This window comes from Pelodiscus sinensis, chromosome 2, assembly GCF_049634645.1.
Source record: "Pelodiscus sinensis isolate JC-2024 chromosome 2, ASM4963464v1, whole genome shotgun sequence".
NCBI lineage: Eukaryota > Metazoa > Chordata > Testudines > Trionychidae > Pelodiscus > Pelodiscus sinensis.
Window position 1 is genome coordinate 256,003,771 of NC_134712.1, and position 19,146 is coordinate 256,022,916.

At 51.5% G+C, this 19,146-nt stretch overlaps 1 protein-coding gene across 1 annotated transcript; it reads right to left on the minus strand.

Moving 5' to 3' along the window:
- Positions 1–16: 16 nt before the first annotated feature.
- LOC102462847 (uncharacterized) lies at positions 17–16,676 on the minus strand. The gene is made up of 7 exons (XM_075922995.1): positions 16,320–16,676; positions 13,188–13,295; positions 12,198–12,281; positions 6,218–6,439; positions 2,340–2,447; positions 1,210–1,293; positions 17–301 (listed from the first exon to the last, which is right to left on the minus strand). The coding sequence occupies exons 1-7, from the start codon at positions 16,503–16,505 to the stop codon at positions 191–193; spliced, it is 903 nt and encodes a 300-aa protein (XP_075779110.1). The 5' UTR covers positions 16,506–16,676; the 3' UTR covers positions 17–190.
- Positions 16,677–19,146: the final 2,470 nt, after the last annotated feature.

Below are 19,146 nucleotides of genomic sequence, written 5' to 3' on the forward strand. Positions count from 1 at the left end.
TATTAAGCAGAGGAGCCCTGGTGAGCAGCGCTGGAGTCGCTGCTGTTCAGTAAGTAGAAGCCGATGCTCTGGAGCTGTCAGATGATTCTGACCCTTGGTTCCAATCATGCTGCCTACGCAGGAGCAATGGAGCTAAGAGCTGGGTCTGGCTGCTTGCGAACCCTTTCACCTGCTCTCTCTCTGGACCTCGTTAGCCAATCCACTTGAGCGCCGTAGAAATGATATTCCAGCGATTTTTACGAATGAACCCACCAGCCCTTCTCGTGAAACGTCTCCAGCGGCTCCGTGTGACGAGATTAGGCTAGAGGGGAAAGAGGTCCGGGTGAGATCTCCATGCAGACTGACCAGCTGGTTCTCTTGTCCCATTTGCTATAGGCAACGGCGGCAGACTCTGCCTTTGATCAAGCCTGTGGTAAGTGCTGTGCTCACGCACAGCGTGTGACAGTCTCAGGGGGAGGGTGACAGGGTGACATGCCCAAGGTCACACAGCTGGTCAGTGGCAGAGCAGGGAGGAGCACCAATGTTCCAATCCAGTGCCGTCTCCCCTGGAGCACACGGCCTCTGCTGAGCCAATGAGCTCATCCAACCAGAGTCACGGCAGGCCCAGGTGGCTACGGGAGGGGAGGAGTAGCCCTCAGGAGGGAGCCTTGCTGCTGGGCTCTTGGACAGAGCTCTGCCTCTAGGGGAGGGACAGGAGCTTGCCAGCTGCAAGGACAGCGCGCCAGGGCCGTGCCATTGAAGGCTCAGGATTATACACTCAGCCCTTACCCCACTCCCCTTGGCTGTCTCGAACCCGCACCCCCGGCTTGGGCAGGTCGCTGCTGCAGGGCAGGAAGGAAGGGCCCTGCCTGGCGCCTTTTGTCTGGTGTGTGGGATCAGGGGCCTTTCAGTCCCTGCACCATGCAATGTGTGTCAATGTCACCGGCAAAGGCAGCTGGTGAGGAGGCTCCCGGCCCCTCCCTCAGCCCCACTTGCCCTGCCCCCAGGCACTGCATGGAGCCTGAGGTTTCCTCTGTATCCCGGAGAGACTGGAATCTGCTCCCAGCATCTGGTGGCTGCAGGGCTCCTCCTCCAGGCTCGGGAGAGAACTTTGCAAACTCGCTGCCAGCAGGGGGAGCTCCTGAGGATGCTTGTGCAGCACGAAATACCCGGCCAGGATCTCGGCAAGGGATACCCTTAACTCTGCCCCTGCCCAGCCAGGTCACTCACCTCCTCAGACGCATCCTCGCATTTGATCATGGCAGAGGGGGGGTCCTGTTCAGTGGAGAAGAATCCAGAGCAGTCTTTGATCAGCTGCCGGGAGAGAAAAGAGCTCAGCGTGTGACCCTCAGGGAACCTCACCACTCAGGCGGCTCCGGTAAGGAGACCTGCTTCGCAGTGTGGTACAGGTCACAAGTGCAGCAGGAGGTTCACACTCGGGCTTGGTTTGGGCGTTACACTGAGTCACGTCCCCACTGTGCGAGGCGCAGTGCAGAGACCAGGAAGACGGTCTCTGTCCTGAGGCGTTTACAGTCTTTCTAAGCCGGGCCCGTGTTCAGTGGTGCCTGGCTGTGCGAGCAGTCAGGGTGGGCTCTTTGGCAGGACTTGTCTGCTCCAGCTGAGCGAGGAGTAGAATCTGGCTCTTAGAGAAGAGGGTAAATGTGGATGTAAACAAGGAGAGTCAAATCTGTACTCCCTTGAGCCAAGCGAGCTATTCCTAGGTTAAACCAACCACAGGAAGCTGGATCGCTCTCAGGGCAGAGCATGCTTACAGAGCTAGAAGCTGGGTCTTGCAGGCAGACTGCTGGGCTGCAGTTTGGGAGACATGGCTAGACTTCTCCACTCCGCCACTGTCCTGGTGTATCACCTTGGGTCCATCACATCACTACAGGGACCAGAGCTCTCTCTATCAGCAAGCCTCTGCTTCGCTTTGTACTTAAACTGTGAGCTTCTAGGGGGCAGGGACTGTCTGTGTCTGTGCAGCACCTGGCACCAAGGGGCCCTGATCTCATTAGGTATGTCAAAATGCTGATGTACCATGTGTGTACTATTACACACAAGATTCATCCCCCACTTCTGACTTCAGTGGGGGCTTCCAGGTAGAACAGTGCTCCAGCTGACCACAGCAAACCTGAGAATAGAAACCAGCAGTCCTGTAATTAGGGGTTGGATGGATGGGTGTTGTCTGTGACATTAATGCAAGACTCAGCAAGCTGGCTACAGCTGCAAAGGCACTGTCCCATAGCACCATGCCTTCCTTTATGTGTCTGTGGGGAACACACATTTTCCGAGAGATGCTATTGGGATAAGTGAGACAGAAGAGCAGGGGGCAGTGTCTCCAGGCAGCGAGTGATTCTTACCCCGTCTTCTTTGAATTCGCATTGGCTGCTGTCGCGTTTCTCCGAGATCAGGCACACTGTCTCTTTAATAGTAAATTTCAGCGGCTGGACAGTTTTCGAAGTCACGTCCTAAGAAGACAGTCAATGAAAGAACAAACTGAATATTTATGATGAGCGACAGGAGAGTCCAGGCTAAGCTGAGTGTAAATGGGACTTACGCTATTCCACCGACATCATGGCTGTGTCTAGACTGGCATGATTTTCCGGAAATGCTTTTAACGGAAAAGTTTTCCATTAAAAGCGTTTTCGGAACAGAGCGTCTAGATTGGCACGGAAGCGTCCGTGCCGATCTAGACGCACTTTTCTGCAAAAAAGCCCCGATCGCCATTTTCGCCATCGGGGCTTTTTTGCAGAAAACAAATCTGAGCTGTCTACACTGGCCCTTTTGTGCAAAAGTTTTGTGCAAAAGGACTTTTGCCCGAACGGGAGCAGCACAGTATTTCCACAAGAACACTGACAATCTTCCATGAGATCGTCAGTGCATTTGCGGAAATTCAAGCGGCCAGTGTAGACAGCTGGCAAGTTTTCCCAGAAAAGCAGCTGATTTTCCGGAGAAACTGGCCGGTCTAGACACAGCCAATAGGTTTTAAATAATGATTCTTAGCTGGTGTCTAGAGCCTGCCATATGTCAAACGCTGTTCAAACATTAATCTAGGGATGTAACTTCATGTGCTCTGAGTAGGGCCGGCCCGAGCGCTTTTGGCACCCTGGGCCTGGGCGCACGGCACCCCGCCCATAGGGCACGGGTCCGCCCCTCCAGGGTGCATGGGCCCACCCCCTGGGGCACATGGCGCATACGCATGCTGGCCACGGCCGCTGGCGTGCAGCCTAGGGCCCGCCCCCGGGGAGCATGGCACATGCACTGCCCAGCCCAGCCCGGCCAGCACTGCTCACGCGCGTGCCAGACTGTGCAGGGGCCCACAGCCGTGGGGGGAGGGCACTCACTGCTGGCCGGTGCCGTGGGGATGAGGGGGCCGGCGCTGCGGGAGCCGGGCGCGCGGCTCCTGATGGCAGCTGTAAGGGACGCCACACGCCCCTTACAGCTGCTATCAGGCGCCCCCCCATCGGTTGGCACCCTGGGCAGCTGCCTCCATCCGGCCCTGGCTCTGAGCTAGCTCTGGAGTAGCTCCTTTGTCTTAAGTGGGGCTGATTTGCACCAGGACCAGCCCCAGGGCTATGTTTGGAACAAATAATGAATACGTTGCAATTCCTCCCCATCTCCTGCCCTTCCCTGAAAAAACCCAGCCACTCCGTGTTTCTCTCGGTCTTTTCCACACCGGAACTGCACTGTCAGGAATTCAAAGCGACATGGTCCAAGCCAGCTCTTGGGATGGCGGGTCTTATTGCTGCTCTCTCATTGCCATAGGCAGGTTCCTGTCTTGCCAAAGATATTTGTGTGAGCAAGTGTTGGCAGGATCGGGCCCCGAGTGTGCTCCTGATGGGTAGGATTGTGCAGGGCTCTGAGCCCTCCAGTGCGGGGCTGAGCTCCGGGCCTGAATGTCCCTGTGAGCAGAGGATGCTCAGCTGCTCCCAAGACCAAGCCTTTCATTAGAAAACGGTTAGTTCCCTACCTGGCAGCCCAGCCGGTTGAATTTTGCTCTGCGGCTCAGGCTCGGCTTTTCCTTCTCCTGCCTCACCCTGGGAACCCCAGGTGCTGTGGGTGAGGCACGAGAAGGAACCGAATCCAGCTCCTGGTGCTGTGCAGAGCTAAGCAAGTGGCCAAGGAGTGAGCATCTCTGTGAGCCAGCGCCAGGGGATTAAAATGTGACCCGTGAGTTTGCGCCTCGCCATTGGGCGCCCCGTTTCAGAATCTGCTGCGCCTGGAGCTGAGAAATGTTCTGGAAATCAGACCCTTCCGAGTGTTTCAAGTTGGGACATGACATCACGCATCTCTGCCAAAAATCTTGGCCCAACACCAAGAGCTCTGACCCTGAATACGCAGGGTGAGCTGCTCTGCTGAGCAGGGCTCTCCCAAACCTCAGAGCAAGGGCAGCATTTTAAAAGGAACCCCAAGATAACCGGTAACTCTGGCAACTTTTGCAGTCCACATAGGTGTCTGTGAACAGGGCAACTAGGAAAAATGACATACATTGGAGCACTGACTTGATTGCAAGATAGTGCTCAGTGCCTCAGTTTCCCCACTAGCATGGGGTTAATAATACATCCTTTCTCTCTGTCTTTCTTATCTCTTTATATTGTAAAGTTCCTGTAGGCAGGGACTCTCTCTTTGTTATTTTGGAATAACTGACATTATTCCAAAATAATATAGTCCGTGTCTATACTACAGGTAGTTATTTCAACATAATGTAGAGCTGGAGGACTTTGTACTCTGACTCCCGTAACCCTCATTTTACAAGGAGTAAGGCAAGTTGGGGGAAGAGTGCTCTTCCTCAGACTTCCTGCTGTGTAGACAGCGCCAAAAGCCGAAAAATAAGCTATTTCCACTTAAACTACGCAATTGACGTAAGTGAAGTTGCATCACTTATTTCAGCTTTAGCCCTGCTGTGTAGACGTACCCTTAGTACGTATTTGTACAGCACCGAGCACATGATCCTGGCTTGAATGTTTAGATGCTGCTGGGTCGTGTCTAGACTGGCAAGTTTTTCCGCAAAAGCAGAAAACTTGCCAGCTGCCTACGCTGGCCACTTGAATTTCCACAAGAACACTGACTTCCTACTGTCTGAAATCAGTGCTTCTTGCGGAAATACTATGCTGCTCCCGTTCGGGCAAAAGTCCCTTTTGCGCAAAGCTTTTGCGCAAAAGGGCCAGTGTAGACAGCTCAGATTTGTTTTGCGCAAAAAAGCCCCGATCGCGAAAATGGCGATCGGGGCTTTTTTACACAAAAGCGCGTCTAGATTGGCACGGATGCTTTTCTGCTAAAAGTGCTTTTGCGGAACAGCATCTGTGCCAATCTAGATGCTCTTTTCCGCAAATGCTTTTAACGGAAAACTTTTCCGTTAAAAGCATTTGCGGAAAATCATGCCAGTCTAGACGTAGTCCTGGGGTATAAATATATTTTTGGGTTCCTCAAACAAGAACAGTATTTCATTGCCACTTTATAAATGATAACAATAAGGGGTGAACCAGTGTTGTTAAATTAAATCTGTCTTCTACATGCTAGTAAATTTGAATTTTCTGCACAAGGTGACTGAGGGATGAGATTTAATTCAAAGAGTGTCTCCTACTGCTTTTTGAACCTGCAGAAATGTAAATCAGTATTTATTCGGAAGGGCTCATAACCCAGACAGCAAAGAAAAGAAAGTACCCCACGTTTTTTTTTTATCGTGATTTTTAAGCCAATCCCATGATTTTTTCTGGGCTGGCTCTTTTGTTTAAACACTTGTGGCTGATCGCTGCCATTGCGCCAGGCGCTGTACAAACACGCGGTAAAAAGCTCCTGCTCAGAATTGCTCACAGCATAATGCACATGGAAGACTTGCCCGACCAGCTGGATCTGAATGAACTGCTGCTTTCAAGCGAGGAGCAGGCAGCCGCGGGGTGGTAAGAACGGGAAGTAGTGCACGGCTGTGTCCCTGCTTCTATTTCACTCGTCTTCAAAACCCCCCAGTGCCCTGCTGCTTACCAGGACTTGAGCTGACTTGTCTCTAAACTCCCTGTTGTTCCCTCCCCCCAATGTCTGCCTACTTGGAGTGTGAGCAGGGACGTGAGTGTTTGGGAAGTGCCTCGCCCATAGCTGGCACCCCCAGAAATCAGCCCTGGGTATAACAGCCACGGTGCAACCCCCTGACTGTAGGTACACGGGCTAGCATCCGAGGCAGCGATTCCCTGTTGATCTGCGCTATGAGTTCGAGCCCCAAAGGGATTCTCAGGTCACTCACCCAGTCTGGCTGAGGCTCCGCTTCCAGGAGCCGGTAGGCCAGCGTTACGCCTGGCTCTTGGTTGTACACCTGTACTGCTGATAAAATCGCATCCTCGTGGGATGGCAGAGAAGATGCGGGTGGCGTGGGGGCTGCTGTGACCACCCCGACGAGCAGCAGGATTTTCAGGCAGGTCTCCATCCTGTGCCCTGTGGGGTCCAGTGCGAGCCGGTCCTGTCCCTCCTGGGGAAAGCTCTTTTATAGGCTGCCTCCTTTGCACAGGCTAGTGCCTCATTGGCTGCCTGCTCCCATCGTCCCTTCGCAGGTGGCTTTTCTCCATCCTTCTGCAGCCTCTTTCCATTGGCCACCTGTCACATTACCGAATTGGGGGGAAGCAGCCAGATCACTGCTGCACCCCTAGGTGGGGGTATTGGCCCCAGAAATTGGAATAAAAGGGAGCCATGTGGGGTATTGAATGGGAGCTTGTTGTTTTCTGATCCTGTGTACACTGTTTATGTGAGTATATAATGTCTGTGTGTGTAGGTAGGAATCTGTAATCTGTGTGGAAGCTGAATATTTCTCTGAATGTGGTTAAGCATGGCTATGGACAGGCTGAGTAGCGAAGCCCTGTGGGACAATGGCTCTCAATAGGCTATGGACACACCCAAAGAATGGGATGTGTCACCTGAGGGCAGCCAGCAGAGAGAGGCTGAGGACCAGGTGACCTGCTGCATACCAGAAGAGGCCAGGAAGGGGGTATAAAGAGGCCATGTGGTCGATGCCATTTGGTTCTCAGCTCAGCACTTCATCCCAGAGGTAGCATTGCAGGGATCGAAGAGCCCGGAAGACCTGTGAACCCATCCTGATTGCAGGATGTGCAATAAGAACTTTTAAACCAGCAGCTGCAACATCTCTGCTAGAGCCTGCATCGAGAACTGGGAGATTCGGTGCATGTAACGTACTGTACTTTAACAACCTCACTCTCATGCTTTTCTTTCTTGTAATAATAAACCTTTAGATATAGATTCTAAAGGATTGGCCCAGTGTGATTTGTGGGCAAGGTCCAGAGGGTAAATTGACCAGGGATCTGTGGCTGGTTTCTTGGAACCGGACAGAACTGGTTCGGTGTAGGTGGGATTGGGTGCTAGGACCCCCCACCTGTGTATGAGGCCCGGGGCCATCTGGGGCACGGATATTGCTGGGGTGTCGGAGGGGTTTTGCTCGGGAGGCTTCAGGCAGGCTGCTGAAGCGCTCTGTGGGACTGGTGTGTGGCCTGTGTGGAGAGGTCACCAGTCAGGGGGGCTATAAAGAGCCCTGGATTCGAGCAATTCGCCCTGAGCGGACGCCCTCAGCTGTGCCCAGACACGGCCCGGTCCGTCACATCACCCTGCTGGGGCAGGTTGGTCGGGGGAAAAGAGGAATGTTTCAAATACTTCACTGCAATCCTGGGCACCAATTGCTAAACAATCCATGGTGGGGATTGGGTGTAGTCCAGGAGCCTCACCGCTAGGAAAGTCTGAGCTACGTGTCCTCATTCTGTTGGGTCAGCTCCTCGGCTGGTATAAATCGCCGTCGCTCCCTTGGCTTTCATGGATCGACCCTGATGTGCACCAAGAAGAGACCTGTCTCCTACAATCCTGACAACCAGAGCTGGACCCATCAGCTCTGAGTCCAGAAATCACACAAGGCGTGTTCCTGTAGAGCCTAGGGATTGACTTTTGATGGTGCCACCACTAAATCCAAAGGGAACGTACAGCGAATTGACGATGGATAAACACACCGGGCTGCTCCCTGGGAGGGCCAATGTGTTCTCTTGTATCCTAAGTCGCCCCCGTGTCCAATAGGAGGAACCTATTCCATCGTGCTATCCGTCTCCCTGAGTCACCCTGATGGATCCCTTCTTAATTGCTCCTAGCTGTAACGCATAGCTCAGAAGGAATCCACCTCGCTTGGCGTTAACTCCTTTGTAGGCTGGAGCAAGTTTTTCCTTAACTTGCATTTACAATTGGCCAGTTTTCATTGCCCGTAGCTGTGTCTCTCCCCGAGCCAGTTGGAATGAATTCTCAGTCACATTTCATGAAACTCTGTCTCTGCTGTAATGGCAAACGCTCATTCTATAACACTGACGGCTGCCTCTCCATCCACAGACCCTTCTATATGATTAGACCATGTCCCCTCTACCTCCTGGGAGCCTGGCTCTCACGATGCTTTCCCTCCCACATAAAATGCAATAAACAATGCGCACGGTTGTGCTGGCTGTGAATTTGCCTGGCAGGATTGTAATGGGGGGGGGAGGACAAGGCAGACTCAGGACACGTTTTTCCTTCAGCTCATCTCTTGCACATACTGACTGGTTAGGGTCTGTTTTGTAATCCAGGCAGGACAGACGGGGGTTTGTAACTGACAATTCCAGTCCTCTCCGTGCAGGACGTGAATTAAAGTTGGGGTTGGGTTGGGGAGCAGTGTGCTTGTGCCACGTACCTCTCTGTCTGTCAGTTGTCAAAATGCTAGAAATTCTCTGTGTGTTGTGACAGAGGGGCGCAGGAGAGCGGAGGAGAGGAAGTATATTAGCCCTAGTTGAGTAAATCCCCATTCCCAGGGTAAACTAACAAGGGCTAGTCCGGAACCGGCAGGAATCTGCCAGAATCAATCAGGCCAATTAAGGGGCAGCAATTGGACTCCTTGTTTAATGCGCTATCTGCATCAGCCCCCACACAGGTTGTACTTCCGCTGCACAGAGAGGATCCTAAAGACTGCCAAAGCCTTGTGGCAAACTGTGTCCTCCTTCCTGCATATCTCCAAGAGGGCCCAAAAGATTTGTCATCCCAGCCACGGGGTTTGAATACTCGTACACCCACCAGCCCCCAGGATGGTTGGTCATTTCCATGGCCAGCAAGAAAGAAAAGTAAGGACCATCCAGTTCCATCCCCCCAAATCACAGAATTATAGCATCACACAACTGGAAGGGAACTTGAGAGGTCATCAAGGCCAGTTTCCTGCACTCATGGCAGGACCAGCACCATTTTGACCTTCTCTGACAGCTGTTTGTTTAAACTGCTCTTAAATCTCTCCAGTGATGGAGATTCCACACCCCCCCGGGCCAAATATTCCAGTTCTTAACCCAAACTATCTTTGCCAGAAGTCTCCTCTCCCGGGTGTCTAGTGTGGGGTCTGGCTGTGCATGTGCAGGGCTGGAGGTGGGCTCTCAGACCGACCTGTTGGCAAAGAAGCACATGTTTTGAGGGTGCACTTGAGTGGTGCCCCAGCCAACTTTCCAAATCCATTTCCTTCTTTTCTCAATTCTTGCTGCTCTTCTCTGGAGAAATTGGAGAGGGTCCAGAGAAGAGCAACGAGAATGATGAAAGGTCTAGAGAACAGGAGCTATGAGGGAAGGCTGAAGGAACTGGGTTTGTTTAGTTTAGAAAAGGGAAGATTGAGGGGGGACATGAGAGCCGTGTTCCGGTATCTAAAAGGGTGTCATAAGGAGGAGGGAGAAAACTTGTTCATCTTGGTCTCTGAGGATAGAACAAGAAGCAATGGGCTTAAACTGCAGCAAGGGAGGTTTAGCTTGGAGATTAGGAAAAAGTTCCTAACTGTCAGGGTGGTCAAACACTGGAATAAATTGCCCAGGGAGGTGGTGGAATCCCCATCTCTGGAGATATTTAAGAGCAGGTTAGATAAATGTCTATCAGGGATGGTCTAGACAGTATTTGGTCCTGCCATGAGGGCAGGGGACTGGACTCACTGACCTCTCGAGGTCCCTTCCAGTCCTAGTGTTCTATGATTCTATGATTCAACTGTCTTTATCTCTGTCGTTTGGCCTGGTCATGGGTACAGACCCCTAGGGGACACCACTAGTTAACTCTCCATCTGAAAAGTACATTTTTCAGCAGGCTGGCCAGCAGCCCGGCACAGTCCTGGCTCGTGACAGGTCCGGGAACTACCCCCGCTGCGGCTCTGCATTTAAAGTGTGTTAGGAGCTAGGCTGGCAGGCAGGCCGGCTCCGTTCCGACTCATGCTGGGTCCGGGAGCACAGACACTCCCCCAGACAGGAGCTGCTGCCACCCTGCACTGCTGCCTCTGTATCAGAGAGTGAGACAGCAGTGTGGGGTGACAGGCAGCTGGTCCGCAAGGGGAACTGGTTTTTAAACTGCTCCCCTTGCAGACTAGCTCCAGTCTGGCACCCGGCCCTGCTGCCTCTCATACAGAGGTAGCAGCACGGAGTGGCAGGGGGCTTCTCGGTAGTGGGGCCAGAGCGCACTGGCTGCCGGCCCCGCCCTGGGTACTATAGGGTAGTCGACTAACCAATAAGAATGCATGAGGTTACTCGACTCTTCGATTCATCGATATTTAACATCCCTAGTCCTGATGCCGTGTGGCCATCCCTGGGCTCTGAGTCACAAGCCATTCAGGAGCTACCAGGAAGAGGCTGGAACTGTAATGAATTGTATTATGCTGGATTGTATTATGCTGTGAAACCACTGGGGAGGTGTGTGTGTCAAATACTTTATTTCATACCTTGGCCATTATGTTAGCAGTAACACCCGTCAAAGCATTAAAGGATCTTAGGGTGAACCCATTTGGTGGATATACGGAAGTGCTGCAGACAGCCACATGTGGCGCAGAAGACCATGACATGGTGTCAGGAGTAAACTAAGAACAGAAATAGATGGAACAAAGGTAGCAACCGAGCGAGAGGTGCAGAAGCTGCTTTGCAGCTGCCCAGGCCTCTTCCCATCAGGCCATCTGTAGTCTATTGTGTTTGCCTTTATTTCCGCCTTGGGAGATAAGCGTGTAGGAGCCTCGGCGGCGAGGCTTCCAAGTCCACTTACGTCTTGGGCTCCTGGATCTCCTGATGTGAGTAGGCTGGAGGGAAAATGAGCAATGACTGTGTCAGGGAGACTGATACCGTATCGGCGTCACTGTCTGCCCCTGGGGATTTGCGTGTCCCGTTCCTGTCCAAGCCTGGAGACCGTGACATCTCTCTGGGCGGGGAGCAAGGGGAGCCCCTTCATAGAATCCCAGGGCTGGAAGAGACCTCAGGAGTCATCAAGTCCAGCCCCCTGCCCAAAGCAGGACCAACCCAACTCAATCATCCCAGCCAGGGCTTGGTCAAGCCAAGGCTTAAACACCTCTAGGGATGGAGATTCCACCCCCTCCCTAGGGAACCCAGCCCAGTGCTTCCCCACCCTCCTTGGGGAATAGTTTTTCCTAATATCCAACCTAGACCTCCCCCACTGCAACTTGAGACCACTGCTCCTTGTTCTGCCATCCGTCACTACTGAGAACAGCCTCTCTCCAGCCTCTTGGGAACCTCCCTTCAGGGAGTTGAAGGCTGCTCTCAAATCCCCCCTCACTCTTCTCTTCTGGGGACTAAACAAACCCAAATCCCTCAGCCTCTCCTCATAGTCATGTGCTCCGACCCCCTCATCATTTTGGTTGCCCTCTGCTGGGCCCTCTCCAATGTGTCCACATCCTTTCTGTAATGGGGGGGGGGGGCAGAACTGGACACAATATTCCAGATGTGGCCTCACCAGAGCCGAATAAAGGGGGCTAATCACTTCTCTGGATCTGCTGGCAAGGCTCCTCCTCCCCAACCATATCGGTTGTACGGGCTTAGGAAAGGCTCCTGCTGCATCGGTGACCCATAAACCTTCCTGGGGCTGACTCCTGGCTGCAGAGAGCTATTCCCAAGAGTTCCCTCTCCACCCAGCCATCTCTTGGTCCAGGTGGAGAGGACACAGAGGTTTGGACTCCTCGTTTATCTCAGTGAGGAGCTTGCATTGCAGATGGGGTCTAGAGGATTCAGCTGCCAGCCCAAACGGGAGGTGTGTGGGGGGGGTCTTTTCGTGGCTCTGCCCTCACCAGATGCAGCTAGACACCCATCCCTATGTTATCTTTGCAGCCTCCAATCTCCACCCAGTGAGCCAATGGCAAAGACACCCTTCCTGCCCCATCCCCAACCCCATCCCCACTTGGAAGACGGTGCCCCAAGACCTACCTTCTGGGCCACAGTGTTGCAGCTGACCACGACGATGGGTGACACCTGCTGGGTGGAGAAGAATCCCGAACAGTCCCTGACCACCTGTGAGGAGGGAGAACTCAGCTCAGCGTCCGAGTGTTGCGGGAGCAAGGGCAGTACTCTAGCTGCCTCCACAGGCCTGGGCACAAATCCAGCGGTGGGGGAAATGGGCTGACGGCGCCAGCCGAGGTCATGATGACAAGCGGCGCCCTGGGCGGTGTGGCCCAGTACAAGAGAGCGAGACTGGGGTGGCCACTTTATCCACCAGCTCCATGGTTCAAGCCCTTGGTGATCTGCAACTACAGCCCTCAGCAGAGCAGATTACAGGTCACCTAGTTGGAGGCGACCACAGCCGGATGACCCTGGTGAGGCTACGGGAGAGAGGAAAAGGCGCAACCTCTGGGCTAGGCAGAAGGCTGGATAGGCTGTCACTGCTTAGGAAGATGGACCCTAAGCTGCTGACCAGTAGGAGCAAAAGACAGGCACGTGAACTCCATGGGTCCCATCGTTTCTCCAAGGGCATGTCTGCACAGCAGGGAGAAGGTCGCAACTTGAGCTACATCAATTAACACTGGTCATTCCCAGAAAGTGGTCTTGAGTCTAACGCTGCATCTTTCACTCCTCCAGCACAGTGTTTCCTGGAAGCTGCGCACTTATGCGACCACTCAGGAGAGATTCACATGCTGCCCAGCTGATTAGCAGAGCACCCACAGCTAAGTTTGTGTTTCTATAGGTGGTGCACATCTACACATGCATGGGTGCATGTACAAAAAAATTATTCCACACATGGCTGGAAAAGCTTAGAGGGGACATTGCTCCAGAATAGTGTTTACTCCCATGAGGAACCCTCTTTGTTTCACCATGCAAGGGCCATGGTGATGAACACTCTACATCTGTTCACCCAGCAGCTGGGTGTTAAAAGAGGAGACCGAGCACATGGAGCGGACCCCAGCGACGGTTACGGCTTACCCCATCGTCTCTGAAGTCACATTCAGTCCCAGGGAGGTTCTCTGCCACCAGGCACACGGTCTCCTTCACCGTGAACTTCAGCTCCTGCCGCGGGTTAGCCGTCATGTCCTGGGGCAACAGCGAAATAGAAGATTGGAATACGCTCTCATAGGGAATATCCACATCAGCACCCACATACAACAGGCTCTGCCTCCTGACTTAGCTCACATCAACCATAAAGTGCTCCACTTAGGAAGGAACAATCCGTTTCACACATACAGAATGGGAAGCGACGGTCTGGGAAGGAGTACGGCAGAAAGGGATCTAGGGGTTATAGTGGACCACAAGCTGAATATGAGTCAGCAGTGTGATGCTGTTGCAAAAAAAGCAAATATGATTCTGGGATGCATTAGCAGGAGTGTTGTGAGTAAGACATGAGAAGTCATTCTTCTGCTCTACTCTGCGCTGGTTAGGCCTCAGTTGCAGTATTGTTTCCAGTTCTGGGCATCGCATTTCAAGAAGGATGCGGAGAAATTGGAGAGGGTCCAGAGAAGAGCAATGAGGATGATGAAAGGTCTAGAGAACATGACCTATGAGGGAAGGCTGAAGGAATTGGGCTTGTTTAGTTTAGAAAAGAGAAGATTGAGGGGGGACATGAGAGCCGTTTTCAGGTATCTAAAAGGGTGTCATGAGGAGGAGGGAGAAAACTTGTTCATCTTGGCCTCTGAGGATAGAACAAGAAGCAATGGGCTTAAACTGCAGCAAGGGAGGTTTAGGTTGGACATTAGGAAAAAGTTCCTGCCTGTCAGGGTGGTCAAACACTGGAATAAATTGCCCAGGGAGGTTGTGGAATCCCCATTTCTGGAGATATTTAAGAGTAGGGTAGATAAATGTCTATCAGGGATGGTCTAGACAGTATTTGATCCTGCCTTGAGGGCGGGGGGCTGGACTCGATGACTCTCGAGGTCCCTTCCAGTCCTAGTATTCTATGATTCTATGTGCTGCCCCAGCTTCTCCCCCTGCATTTATCCGGCAAGAGCAGCCATGCATGGGGCTGCAGCAGCAGGGCATGCATCCAACCGTAAGGAGGCAGTAGGCAAAATTCCCATGCATCACCCAGCCAACACCACTGGGATTCAGACTGGAGCCCCAGCATTGCAATTTACAAATGAAACGAGCCTTTAGTAACGCCCATTCACAGAGACAACCGGGGAGCACATGACGCTGGGACTAAAAATCTCCATAAATCTCCTTTCAACTGGTTCTCCAGCTGTGCGCGTTCAGGCTTTCGTAGGGCACCCATCAGAGTCCTGTCTCAGGGTTTATCCTGCTGAGAGGTCAGTTCACAGTGAGGCGCCCGGTGGACACTAGGGGGCAGATTTACAAACATTTTGAATGGCACCGACTCGTGGAATGTGCATGCATAATTACCGCAAGTGAGCGTGCAAACCGGAGAAGTGCACATGCAAATGCCATTGCTGAGCCACTAGGGTTGCCAGATGGTTTCAACAAAAATATGGGACACTCTTGACATTACATCACAATCTTCATTCCATCTGATTTAGAAAATACCCGACATTCCTATTTTCTCATTTCTATTTTCGCAATTTGTTTCTCGAACAGAAAGCTCTAATACTGGACTGCCTGGTTCAAAACCAGACACCTGGCAACCCTATGAGCTGCTGGTAATGCAATTACCCGTTTGCACAAGCAGTCGTGCAAATTAGTCTACCTATCACACTGATATTTTGCACAACCATGGGCTTGCACACCTGGCCCTCAGTTTATCACCTCTCTCTTATTGCATAGCTCCCTACTGCAAACAAAGAGCGAGAGCTCTGCAACTGATGTAATATTGAAGTGTAACATGGATTTTTGCCTAGAGAGAAGCAATTCCTATCTTAATAAATGCTACGGAAAGGCTGCACTATTACCCTTCAAGGGCATTGAGCCTGGTTGTCCATATATATCTCACACATCCCTTGGGTGGGGTGCTCTGTTCCCTCTACTGGCACCAAGAGACTGATGAGTCCACACTGCCTTAGCTAAGAGACACATGGCTTTTAACTCATGCAGTAGAGCCTCATGCCCTCTGCTCCAGAGCTAACCGACAGAGCCCTGCTAATCTGCAGAGAGATGCGGGGATCCACAGCTGTGGACGCGGATGTTGGCATCTGCAGCTCATTTTTCCAGCTATGGATGTGAGCGCAGTTACAAATTTTGTATTTAGAATCCTGCTAGTTTGCGGACGTCCTCTTTATATCCGTGGGTATCCCCATCCACGGGTGTCAGTGCCAATATCGGTGGCTCGCTGGTGCAGATACAGTTGCAGATCCAATTTTCTGTCTGCTTTGGACTCTGGTAACAGATTTAACCCTGCCTGCTGACAACTGGGGTCAGTTAGCATGACAAGTGGAGATGCCACTGGGATTTCAGCGGGGAAGTCTCTAAGAACGTGGGGTGTTTCCTCAACGAGGGGAGGTAGGCAACCCCCACCTCTGTCCACTCTAATGGCACCCCGTGAGGATTGAGGCGTCTGCTACTGCCTTAGCTCACGCAGCAGCAGCTGCTGCATTACACTTCTGCAGCTCCCTAGTCTGAGCCTGCCCCGGGCTCTGCACAGCAGGAAGCTGCTGTGTTCTAAGCTAGTGTGAATATCTCACAGGTCCCAGGTTGGTTCTTTACATAACATAAGAACATAAGAACGGCCGTACTGGGTCAGACCAAAGGTCCATCTAGCCCAGTATCCTGTCTGCCTACAGTGGCCAGCACCAGGTACCCCAGAGAGGGTGGACCGAAGACAATGTTCAAGCGATTTGTCTCCTGCCATCCCTCTCCAGCCTCTGACAAACAGAGGCCAAGGACACCATTTTATCCCCTGGCTAATAGCCTTTTATGGACCTAACCTCCATGAATTTATCCAGCTTCTCTTTAAACTCTATTATAGTCCTAGCCTTCACCGCCTCCTCTGGCAAGGAGTTCCACAGGTTGACAACACACTGTGTGAAGAAGAACTTCCTTTTATTAGTTTTAAACCTGCTACCCATTCATTTCTTTGGATGGGTTGTAGGAGCCTACTGAGTCAGGGTCTGATTCGGGGGCCTGGTTTCCAGCCAGGGCGCAGGGCCCTGGAGGGAGCGAGCTGGTACTTACCCACTCGGGCCGCGGGTCCGCTTTAAGGAGCCGGAAGGCATGGTCTAGGCCTGACCCTTGGTTGTAGAAATCAACAGCCAGGGCAACGGCCTCTTCATAGCTCAGCGTCTTGTGTGGAGAAGGCTCTGCAGCGGCCACCGCGGCTACCACGACCAGCAGCAGGAGGTGCCGGCGGCCGCGCTCCATCCTCGGGCCCGTGGGAGGCAGCGTCGGCAGAGTGCCTGCCCGCAGCTGGAGGGGAGCCCTTTTATGGCTCGCCCTGCGATGGGCAGATTCATGACTCACTGTTGATGTCTCTGGGCTCCCCGGAAACCCAGGCGTTTCCTGTTGTTCGCAGGAAATCTCCCTTGGCCAATCTGCTGGTACATGCAAGGCCAGCGCAGACCCAGGGCAGTGGGCATATTGCTAAACCCTTGTCTTCCTTGCCATGGGCCAGCAGCTGCACAGAAAGAAGGAACAAGCGGCCGTGCAGCTCTCCGTGCTGTATTTCACTTATTATTAGCGCTTCATTACCAGGGTGTGGGTCAGAGATGCCCAGCGACGTGGTCGAGCACCGCCTCTCCCCCACTGCCCTCTTATTCCAGGCAACCCCACCTGCCCTTAACACAAAGTGTGAGGTCCTACCCCTTCCAGCGTGCCCCAGCCTGTGCTCTCGGCACCAATGACAGCCTGAGCCGGCAGAAATCCTGAAACAAGATCTTAGATGCCTGTATACAAAGGCAAGGAGTATGGGGAATAAGCAGGAAGCACTTGTAGTGCTAATAAATAAACACAATTATGAGATAATTGGTATCACAGGGTATGTCTATACTGCCACCCTAGTTCAAACTAGGGTAGCTAGTGTAGACATGCCCACAGAGACTTGGTAGGATAATACAGATGATAGGGATATGGGTATAGAAGGGTACAGCTTGCCCAGGAAGGATAGGCAGAGAAACAAGGGAGGAGATGTTGCCTTGTATATTAAAAATGAATACACCGGGAGGGAAGTGGAGATGGAGATAGGAAATAGACTTGTTGAGAGTCTCTGGGGCTGTCTACACTACGGGGGTTTTCCGGGATACCAGAGGTATCCCAGAAAACCCCCTCTGCGTCCAGGGAATGCATCTGCCTCTTCCACTTTTTTTGCGGAACAGCAGATGTGCTCTTTTGGAAGCCCTGTCTTCCTCCTCCCACAAGGAAGAAGGCTCTTCTGAAAGAAGGGCTCTTCTGAAAGAAGAGGCTTTTCTGAAATTTGGCCCAGTGTAGATGGGCCAAATTTCGGAAAAGCTGCTTCAAAAAAAACTATTGGAAGAAGGTACACAAATTGCGGAGCGCAATTTGCATCCCTTTTTCCAATAGATCCCTGTAGTGTAGACATAGCCAGGGTTAGGCTAAAAGGGGTAAAAAACAAGGGTGATGTCATGCTAGGGGTCTACTACAGACCACCTGCCCAGGTAGAAGAGGTGGATGAGGCTTTTTTTAAACATCTCACAAAATCATCCAAAGCCCAAGATTTGGTGGTGATGGGGGACTTCAACTATCCAGACATATGCTAGGAAACTAACCCAGCAAGGCACAGATTATCCAGTAAGTTCTTGGACTGCATTGGAGACAATATTTTATTTCGGAAGGTTGAGAAAGCTACTGGGGGGAAGCTGTTCTTGACTGGATTTTAACAAATAGGGAGGAACTGGTGGAAAAATTGAAAGTGGAAGGCAGCTTGGATGAAAGTGATCATGAAATCATAGGGTTCATGATTCTAAGGAATGGTAGAAGGAAGAACAGCAAAATAGAGACAATGGATTTCAGGAAGGCAGATTTTTAGTAAACTCAGACAGCTGATAGGTAAGGTCCATGGGAAAGCAAGACTAAGAGGAAAAACACCTGAAGAGAGTTGGCAGTTATTTAAAGGGACATTATTAAGGGCCCAAAAGCAAACTATTCCACTGCGTAGGGAAGATAGAAAGTACGGCAAAAGACCACCTTGGATCAACTAGGAGATCTTACATGATCTAAAAATCAAAAAGGAGTCACATAAAAAATGAAAACTAGGTCAAACTACAAAGGATAAATATAAGCAAACAACACAGGTATGCAGGAGCACGATTAGAAAGGCAAAGGCACAAAATGAGCTAAATCTAACTAGCGACATAAAGGATAACAAGAAGACATTCTACAAGTATATTAGATGCAAGAGGAAGACCAAGGACAGGGTAGCCCTATTGCTCAGTGAAGAGGGAGAAACAAGAACCGGAAACTTGGCAGAAGTGCTTGATGACTTCTTTGTTTTCGTTTTTGTCAAGAAGGTGGATGATGATGAGATGCCCAATATCGTGAATGCTAGTGGAAACGGGGTAGGTTTAGAAGTTAAAATAAAAAAAGAGCAAGTCAAAAATGACTTAGAAAAGTTAGATGTCTGGAAGTCACCAGGGCCTGATGAAATGCATCCAAGAATACTCAAGGAGCTGATAGAGGAGGTATCTGAGCCTTTAGCTATCTTTGAAAAATCATGGAAGTCGGGAGAGATTCCAGAAGACGGGAAAAGGGAAATCTAGTGCTAATCTATAAAAAGGGAAATAAGAACAACCCAGGAAACCACAGACCTGTCAGTTTAACGTCTGTGCCAGGGAAGATAATGGGGTAAGTAATTAAGGAATTCATTGGCAAACATCTGGAAGATAATAAGGTGATAGGTAACAGCATGGATTTGTAAAGAACAAATCATGTCAAACCAATCTGATAGCTTTCTTTGATAGGCTATCAAGCCTTGTGGATAAGGGAGAAGCGGTAGACCTGGCATACCTAGAGTTTAGTAAGGCATTTGATAGGGTCTCATATGATCTAC

Bases quoted from the DNA above. Each gene is read 5' to 3' on its own strand.
- LOC102462847 (XM_075922995.1), bottom strand. From the start codon at position 16,505: ATGGAGCGCGGCCGCCGGCACCTCCTGCTGCTGGTCGTGGTAGCCGCG. The intron at 13,296-16,319 runs GTAAGTACCAGC...CTGTTGCCCCAG, and splicing joins CGGACCCGCGGCCCGAGTGG to GACATGACGGCTAACCCGCG. The intron at 6,440-12,197 runs GTAGGTCTTGGG...AGCTTTCCCCAG, and splicing joins GCAACACTGTGGCCCAGAAG to GAGGGACAGGACCGGCTCGC.